The 9,304-nt window shown below is 36.4% G+C and overlaps 1 protein-coding gene across 1 annotated transcript in view; it reads right to left on the bottom strand.

The window, feature by feature from the left end:
• Positions 1,683 to 9,304, bottom strand: part of LOC109223550 (phosphatidylinositol 4-kinase alpha 1) — a 35,344-nt gene continuing 27,722 nt past the window's right edge. The window contains exons 23-26 of the mRNA XM_019387914.1: positions 6,052 to 6,192; positions 3,438 to 3,646; positions 2,299 to 2,460; positions 1,683 to 2,209 (exon numbers count right to left, since the gene is read on the bottom strand). Coding sequence (XP_019243459.1) covers positions 1,951 to 2,209; positions 2,299 to 2,460; positions 3,438 to 3,646; positions 6,052 to 6,192 — 771 coding nt within the window. The 3' untranslated portion in view covers positions 1,683 to 1,950. The remainder of the gene's footprint in view (positions 2,210 to 2,298; positions 2,461 to 3,437; positions 3,647 to 6,051; positions 6,193 to 9,304) is intronic.

Below are 9,304 nucleotides of genomic sequence, written 5' to 3'. Positions count from 1 at the left end.
GTCGCCTGATGTAACGCACGATGGACCTCGCTTGGAGCCAGGTGTCATTGGCATAGCGCATGGTTCCTGGTCTTGTTCGATTTTTGCCTTTTCATGCTCTTTTGTGTATTTTTGACATTCTTGTGTGCAACATTCACTCGTTTTCATCCTCTAACGATCCTACACATAAAAATGGCACGATTATGCCCGAACGTCGCATATATTATCATTAAAACACCAAAATATATGGCAAATAATACACTACAAATATACATTTATAGTCAATTACCAATTTGTCGCCTAGCTTGTTCATAGAAATCATTAAGACCAGAAACTGTACCAACCTCTGTCTCTTTAGATCCACAATATAATCCCTTGACTTAATACAGTCACAACCTGGTGAGGGCACTAATACATCATACTCCGGAGATATTTCTTTAAGTTAAGTGAAGTACATCACAACAGAGTTGGTTCCTTGAGAAATTGTGGCAGTTGCTCGATGTAATTGAAAAATGCGTACTCGATTTACCTTATCAAATCGCACTCTAAGATCTTCACAAACCAGGCGTGCATGTGATGCATAAGCAATTCCGCAAACAAGGTCCTTATACATTGTGTTCATTTTCTTGGAGAGCACAATCGCATTGCAAGTTTCCCATTCCTTATGCAATTCTGCCTTAAATGACTCCTTTCTACATGCACCATTTATGAACCCTAACTTCAGTTTAGCTTCAAGAGCAATTTGCATCGTACGGCGCCATAATCCATAATTTCCAAAACATGTGAGTGAAATTAGAATCAAAATCGAGCGAGAGTTATCAGATGGATGCACATACAAAGGATATGTGTGGTCAATTTTCTCCGCTGCCATAGCTAAATCGATAGAATCGAGAGGAGTGAAAATGATTCTACACTCATGTAGTCTGAGAATAAGAAACAAAAATAAAGCCGCCAAGGCTCTGATACCATGTTAAGAGCTCGATAGCTATATCAATGGAGCTCTGTGAGCTCCAACAATGAAGATATTTGTGAGTGGATTGAAGAGAGAGAATGGGGAGACCGAGTGTTTTGGAAGATGTCTTCTTTTATACTAATTCTGTGATTGTACATTTGCTCATATATACACTAATACATTGACCTATTAATTACAAAATAACCTCCGATAACTGAATACTAACCTATAGCTAACAAAAAGCTTGTACAATAACTAACTCCTTGTACACGTTAGCTTCCCTCAATACTAACTAATAGTGAGGTTATCAATCTTTAATACTAAAAAAAATTATTCAACACACTGCAATTTACTATTATTACCATTAGTCTTTGATACTATATATTACTAACATAACTATTAGTTCAATATACGTTTTTTGAGAAAATATTGTTCACTAGCAAACCAAACACCAGGAAACATTTTCCATACAAAGTGACTTTGCTGGTCTCTCCGCCTTGACGATAAACCTGAAAATTGTCACCTATTTGATGATTCATAAATCTAAACTTTGATTAATGATCAGGGCAAGAAGCTCTAGCCTAGAACCTTGTACATGCTGCCTTAAGCTGAAGGCATGCTGGGATTGAAACATACCGCAGAAATTTTCTTTTATCAGGTCAAAAAAACAGTTTAAAACCCGTTGGATGTCAATTGTAGATCTTTCACTCTATCAGTGTAATTTAACTGATTATACTAGGTTAAGTAGCTATTTTCCAACAACTCACGCTCAACTAATTATAGACAATATGTCTTTAGTTAGCTTTTACACGCTGATTAGTGAATAAATATTAAACCCAAAATTTTTACAAGCAACTCATCTCTGCAATTCTTCGTTCAATTTAACTAAAGGATCACTTGCAGAATCACACTTCTACCCCACCCTAAAAAGAATTACACCTATGTGATATAGACATTTACATTTTCATAGATTACAAGAACAAAATATACAGTTTCTGTGAAACTCTGCAGCAACTCCCTCACTTTTCGATGCCCTGCTGCATATATTGTATCAAATCATATCCGGCCGTAGTCCACTTGTTGTACGCATCACTACATGCACGAATCATGTAATTGGCTGCTTCACGCTCACTCATCTCAGGGTGAAATCTCTTTCTAAGGTTTCCTATGGGGTCACCCCTGCTAAAGCAAGGCAATCCGCTATCTAGCATCATCGAAACTGTATTTATTATCCCATCCATGTGGCGACGTGCAGCAAGGTAACCCTTGACACACAAGCTGGAAAAAAATCAATCGAGCCTTAGCATACGAAAAAAGTAATCCATACAAAATAAGACAGTGCAATTACCCCAACGAAGATCACTGACCTTACAAACTGGTACCATGTCTCACTTTTCATTGCTCCAGATGGGTCAATTAATTGAGTCATCTCATGACTCAGCTTGAAGTGAGCACTTTCAAATCGCATATTTCCACCAGGAGAAATTTCCAGGATAAAACCAAAATCAATATGGACAAGCCGACCAGCACTGCAGAACAAATATAAAAAGGAATTCATCAGATGATGAGTCAATATTGCCCGACCAATATTGATAAGCTTGAAAAGATATCTATTTATCCCAGTTCCAGAATAATGTATTTACTTCCTTGGAGTTTCCAAACTTCTTTGGAGTGTCCAAAAGTATGTCTATCTTCATGAACTCCACAAAAAATATGCACCGGCCCATGTGGAAACAGCATTTCGAAAAGGAATGCACAGCTATGAAGTGAAGTTGATTCTCATCATTAGGTTCTTGGTATGTTAAAAGACTCAATTAAAACAGGTTTTATTCAACAATCAAAGCAACCTAGAAACACCACCTTTCCTGTTAACTAACCAATTGAGTCCACCATGAGCTCGAACAATGAACTCACTAGCCATCTATATATAATAGAAGACTAGTTGAACTTGCCTCATGAACAATACTGTTTCCTTGAGTCTCTTAGTTGACATTGCTAAATGCAAATATCACACAGTAACGGCAAGTATATGGCCAATCTTTAGTAGTATATAATTTATAAGCAGAATAGTCGTCTATTGGTGTGCATATTGCACATTATCATTCAGCATCATTGATGTGTGTCAGCCATCTTACCATATAGACTAATCTAACCCTTCATACAAGGTCTTCAAATCATATCTGAAAAAGGAGCCTACTTTATGACACATCATCAATCTAAGCTGGAAATCATGGTGGTGAGGGAACATATAAAAACTTATTTTAAAAAATACTTTCAGACACTTCCGAACACATTTAACAGCAGCTATCCTATATTGTGCATATTTCTATCTCCCCTTTAGCTCATGCACTTCAACTGTTAAAACAATTTGAAACATTTCCACCATGACATGACGATATTTTAGAAGCTTTCTGCATCTTAAGTAACACAAAACCTGACTTACATTAAGTGTAATATCACAACCATTGGCATTATGAAACTTAACAACAGAAGACAAAGGTCTTACCTGTCAATCAGAAGGTTCCCATTATGTCTATCCTTAGGCTGAAGCAACAAGCTGGCAACTGCATAACCTGCACTGCTTACGATGAAATTCTCACGAGCAGCTTCAAAGCCAGGAGAGCCGACAGGCCCATAGTCCTGTTGGAAAATTTCATATAGACCACCATCAGTCGTCTCACCCATCTGACTTCTGCTCCGTGTGTTGGGTACAACCTGCAAAGGGACAGATGTGAAAAGATTTTGGAGGTAAAAAGAGCTATCATGACCACATAAAGCTAAATGACCTCATAACCATCGGCTACATGAAATATCATCTTTCTTCTGTATTGTAAAGTAGAAGATACCCCCATGTATCGCATTCTAGGTTTTTTCACGTGTACAAAGATTAACTCTTTAACTAATCTCCAAAACAAAACAAAACCATGCATATAAACCACGAACTGTTTGCTGAAAATACTCTATATGCTATAAAAATAAACCAAAGATATGAGGGAACAAGGAGAAGATAAAAGGAAAAAATTAAGTAAAGCATTTTTCACAGCAACACAGTTCAGTAACCAATATTTAGCCACCTATCCTGCAGGTGAGCATTACATCCCTCTGACAACAATTTGCATTCAGACCTTCAATTACCTATACGATTCAGCAGACAGTTTAACTTTCCTAATTGCTCTCTAAGGTGCCGACAGTGAGTGATAAAATTTATCAGTTGTTACCTCACTGAGACGCTCTTTAACTTCTTACATAAAATGTGTGTGTGTGTGTGTGTGTGTGTGTGTGTGTGTGTGTGTGTGTGTGTGTTTGGCATATTTACCATGCTTTCTGGTCAGAGAACTGAAAATTGCACTTACCAGATTTAAATTTTAAAAACAAAAGGGGGGATTGCTTGGATAAATCTGAATAAATTTTAGATGGAACTACTGGTTTAGTCATTTTCAAATATCTAGGCTCAGTATTATTAGTGGATGACATGAGAAATGAAGATGTAACACATAAAAGTAATTAATATTGATGAAATGGAGGAGTGTTATGCAATATGAAGATGCCTAACAAAGTAATAGGCAAGCTTCTATAGAACGGAACTAGCAACATTAAATAGCAGCAAATGTTGGGAATTCAAGGGCCAACATATCCAAAAGATGAATGCCATAAAAATACAGATGTTAAGATAGATGTTTGCTCGTATAATATTGGACAAATTAGAATGATCAAATTCAAAAGGGAGTGTCAGTAGCACATATAGAGTATAAACTAAGAGAATTTTGCTTTAGATGGTTTGCCCATGTCCTATGTAAACCTCTATATGCATCGGTTACATGTGTGATATGATGATTGAAGATACTAAAGACATAAAAAGGGACATGGCGACCAAAAATCAGGTGAAAGTAAGATGAAAGACCTACAATGTCTAGAATCAATGTGAACTTAGCTGAGAGCAGCACACGATGGAGGCGAATGATTCATAAATGCAATACCTACTAGTTGAGATTAAAGTTTAGTTATTGTTTATACTCTTACGCAGGTCCAGCGTTTGACGCGTGATTTTTTAGTCTGATGACATTTGTATGGCAGAACAGGGATAAGAGTGAGATCTAGAGAACCCCTAATTTGCCTTAAATCATAAATGACAACTTATTTAGTAGTAAAAGGAAATGGATCCAAATAGAGCAGAATGAATACATAGGATTCATAAAGCCAGCCCCAATTATTTCGCGAGTGAGGAGTGATTGACTGGCTTATCCATGAAAGAGACTGAAATGCCGGTATTTCAAATTTTCATTGAAGTGAGATGACAAAAGCTTCATACTCAAACACGACAGATCTGACACATCTAATTATCAGTAATGTTTTTTTTGTTGTCTCATCATAGTACTCTCTACAAGCTACTTTTATAACTTGGAGAGACTAGATACAACATTAACTTTCCAACCACCTCTCCAACACGAGTAGATGAATGTACAGAAGTTGTACCCTTCACTATGCAAATTAAAAGTTACACAAAATGGTAGCACAATCGGATCTACATGCTCCTTTAGAGCCGGAAGGCTACAAAATATCAGCATCCTACATATATTTTCATTTCTCAATCTTTCGTCAGAAGTTCTTTTAAAAAGAAATGTTGGAAGATAATTTTGAAAAGTGAATAAATGATCACAAGACAGCTTGTTGGCCCATAAATTACAGTGGGACTGAAGGAAACATAGGCATCAAACAGAATGGAAGAGCTTGATTAATTGTCTTGTTCTCCTATTTCAATCTATTCTTACTTTTCCTAGAGTCTCCGAGTTTGTCCCTACATTTTCTGCAAACTCTGTCATCAGGACATTCCATGATGAATCCCTCAAGGGAATATTTCACAATCTGATTCCGCTAAAATAGCAAATCCTACAGAAACAAGGGCATATAGTTAACAGAACTGATTTGGGTAAAACTTAATAGGTCAGTTATGGCTTGCTTTCATCTTCATACGTCTTTTTTCTCCTCTATATTCATATCTATTTCCACTTTCTTCTTTTTTCGGATAAATCAGCAGTTTCCAGACATTTCACATATGAAAATTTCATTATGAAAGCATACGCATCCGTAAAATCATAGGCAGATGTCATGTAAAGATTCACCTCAATTATTCCTCTTTCTGGGCCAGTTGGGAGAACTCCATATGGAAATAAATAAAGATTAAGCCCAACAGCTTCAAAGATATCTTTTAAAAGTGAAATAACTTGTAAAGCAAGAACATCTTGTCGACAATCATCTCCAACCTATGCCAAAGAAAAACAAAATTTAGCCAATTGTAAAATAGCATAAACAAGATTGAGTTGGTTAGCATACTGAAAACTAACAAGAGAACTCACGATCAGCGGAGAATAATTCGGCGTAATTATAGGAAACATGTTAGACACTCATCCTGATAATTCCAGAAATCATTATCCTAGCTTTTTACTCATCGAACACAACTTATCTCTTTAGTTACATATTTTTTATTACTTTAGTATTTGTTATTTAATTAGTTTAAAACAAAATCACAATTTCTATAACTCAAAAATTGTTTGAACCTGTTTTTTTTTTGTAATATTGATAATTATAGCTAAGCGTTAGTTCTCAGTGAGATTCGACTCAGGCTCTTTAGCCGGATATATTTGAAGTAACCGCTTATCCTTTTTCAGAACTAGAGTTAGGCATTGATCACAATACTATTTCTGCAGGATCTGAATAAGCTTGGGAAAGCTTTTTAATTGCATAAAGTATTCAGGATCGATGAGCCCATGTCAAGTTCATCTACTTACTGCTCAAAATCCATAACTTCTAGATCATATCCCTAAAACTGATGTATCAGTAAGATAAGAAAAGTAACTAACTTTCCAACTCCTATATAATAAATCAAATGACATTGTTCCTATATGAAATTGGTCTAAAAAGATTTAATGCCCCTAAAATGGAATATCTTACTCATTTTACCTTTTATTACCATTTATGCAAAAGTTCAATTGGACTTACCACAATACTTCTGAATTTAATAAGACTATTTCAAAATCAAATCTGGACAATGATGATCGTAAATTATAACTACCACTATTCTAATTCTACTTTGCCTTTAGTCCTTCAAAATTTATCCACTTTTCTCAAATAGAAACTTTTTTTCAGGCTACCGAACTCTTTTGAATTCATAATAGCAGAATAATTGAACCGACTATTATATGATTAGAAAGTAGAAACTTCACTTTAGATAGGTTTAAATAAATCAGACGTTTGCCTTTAGCTTTATACACATATCTAATAGAAAATTCATGCAATCCACAAAACCCTCTAATGGAATACAAATTTAAGAATGTTAAAAGTTTGTAAAATGCTTAAGTTGTGTCTTGGCTACAAATTAATTTGGAGGAAGAGTCTATTATTCCCGGTAAATGAAGTGTCAGAGATTCAAGTATTAGCAGCAACTCGAGGATGTGAAGTTGATCTCTTCTTACAAGTTACTTAGGGATGGATTTGGGGTCAAGAAATAAGTCACAAGATATCGGGGATGGAGTTCTTGAAAGGTGTGAAAAAAGATTCGCTAGATGGAAGAGCCAACACTTATCCTTGGGCGCAGGGTGATTTTGGTAAACACTGTTCTTTTACCTACCTATATATGATGTCTTTATTTCCTTTGCCTGCAAAAATTGAAAAGAGATTGCTTCTTTGAGGAGAAACTTCATTTGGGAAGGTAACAAGGCAAGAAATGTTTCCACTTAGTAAAATGGAGAACTCTCACTGTTAGCAAGATGGAAGGGGGGTTAGGTATAAGAAATTTGAGAATGCACAATAAAAGTTTACTTATGAATGATACGCAGGTTTAGTTTGGAAGAGCAAGCTTTGTGGAGAAAGGTTATCAGTGAAAAACACGGACAAGAAGGTAAGTGGGTCTTAAAGTCACTTCCCCTTATGATGTTAGTGTATGGAAGTCCATCAGAAACTTTTGGCCTGCTCTTGCCAATTATGTCAATATAAAACTTGGTAATGGGATGAAAACTTCTTTCTGGAATGACAATTGAAGCCAACATGGGCCGTTAAAAGATTGATCTTTCTGTTTGAGCCAACAACCTGATGCATCTGTTGCTGAACAACAACAATAACAACAACAACAACCCAGTAAAAAAATTCCACAAGTGGGGTCTGAGGAGGGTAGAATGTACGCAGACTTTACCCCTACCCCGAGGGGTAGAGAGGCATCTGTTGTTGAAGTTAGGGATAAATAGGGGTGGAATCTAATTTTAGAAGGTTTTTGAACGCCTGGGAAGTGGATAGAGTAGCTGAACTTCTCAGAAGTTTGGAATATTTTCCAGGAACTACAGCAGCTGAAGACAGTTGAATATGGCGGAGGCATTGCAAAGGTGTGTACACTGTAAAATAGCATATATAACACTCGATCACAGTGGGCAACAGAGATTCAAATGGCCTTGGAAGGAAATATAGAAAGTGAAGATACCTCATAAGGCGGCATGTTTTTCTTGGAATCTAGCTAAGGAAGCATGCTTGACCCAAGAAAAATTAATGTGAAAAGGGTTGCAGCTGTATTCTAAATGTTTTTTGTGTGAAAAAGATTATAAGAGCATAAATCATCTCTTCCTAGCCTGTGAAGTTACTGACAAGAGTTGGCAGCTTTTTTCAACATGAAAGGAATAAAGTGGGCTATGCCAAAGAATACAACAGAGCTGTTGGCATGATGGATTAATACTGGAGGTACTGCTGGACATAAAACAATGGTGGCAAATGATACCTGCTTGCGTATGGTGGACTGTGTGGAAGGAGAGAAACACAGATGCTTTGAAGGAACCCGCAACTCTGTACAGGAAGTCAAGATGAACTGCTTGTTTTTATTTATTTTTGGTGTAAAAAAGATCCCCTAGATGATGCTGAATCTCTCCAAAAAAACGGAGAATGCTTCTCTCTAGTTACTTCCACCTGTGTGACTTTGACGGTTTGACCTAATTTACTATTTCCATGCTTACTTTTTCATGTTTCATATTTGCAGTTTTATTTCTGGATTCTGCTAGAGCAGATTTTGTTGATGTTGGCAGTGTAGTACGCAGCACCTTAAAATTTTCTGGAAGAAGGCATTTTATAGTTTGTCTGAGTACGTCAGAACAGCTAGTAGAATTAAATTTTTGATTGCATTATAGGATCCTTCTTGATGAGACCGGCTTTTTGGAGTTTACAAGTATCATATATGCTTCAATTCATCCGATTGTGCTTCGATAGAATTCTATGTGAAGTTCCTAATAATGCGCGGACGCAAATAAATCTAGGAGTGCTCCTAGTGGTTACCTATTTCTCTTTCTTTTTCCCCTTCCTTCCTAAACTCACCGTTGTAAATTCTGTTTATTCCTGCCT

The sequence above is a fragment of the Nicotiana attenuata genome, chromosome 3 (genome assembly GCF_001879085.1).
Source record: "Nicotiana attenuata strain UT chromosome 3, NIATTr2, whole genome shotgun sequence".
Taxonomy (NCBI): Eukaryota; Viridiplantae; Streptophyta; class Magnoliopsida; order Solanales; family Solanaceae; genus Nicotiana; species Nicotiana attenuata.
The sequence above is the reverse complement of the archived record's forward strand: the minus strand, read 5'-3'. Positions and strand labels throughout refer to the sequence as shown.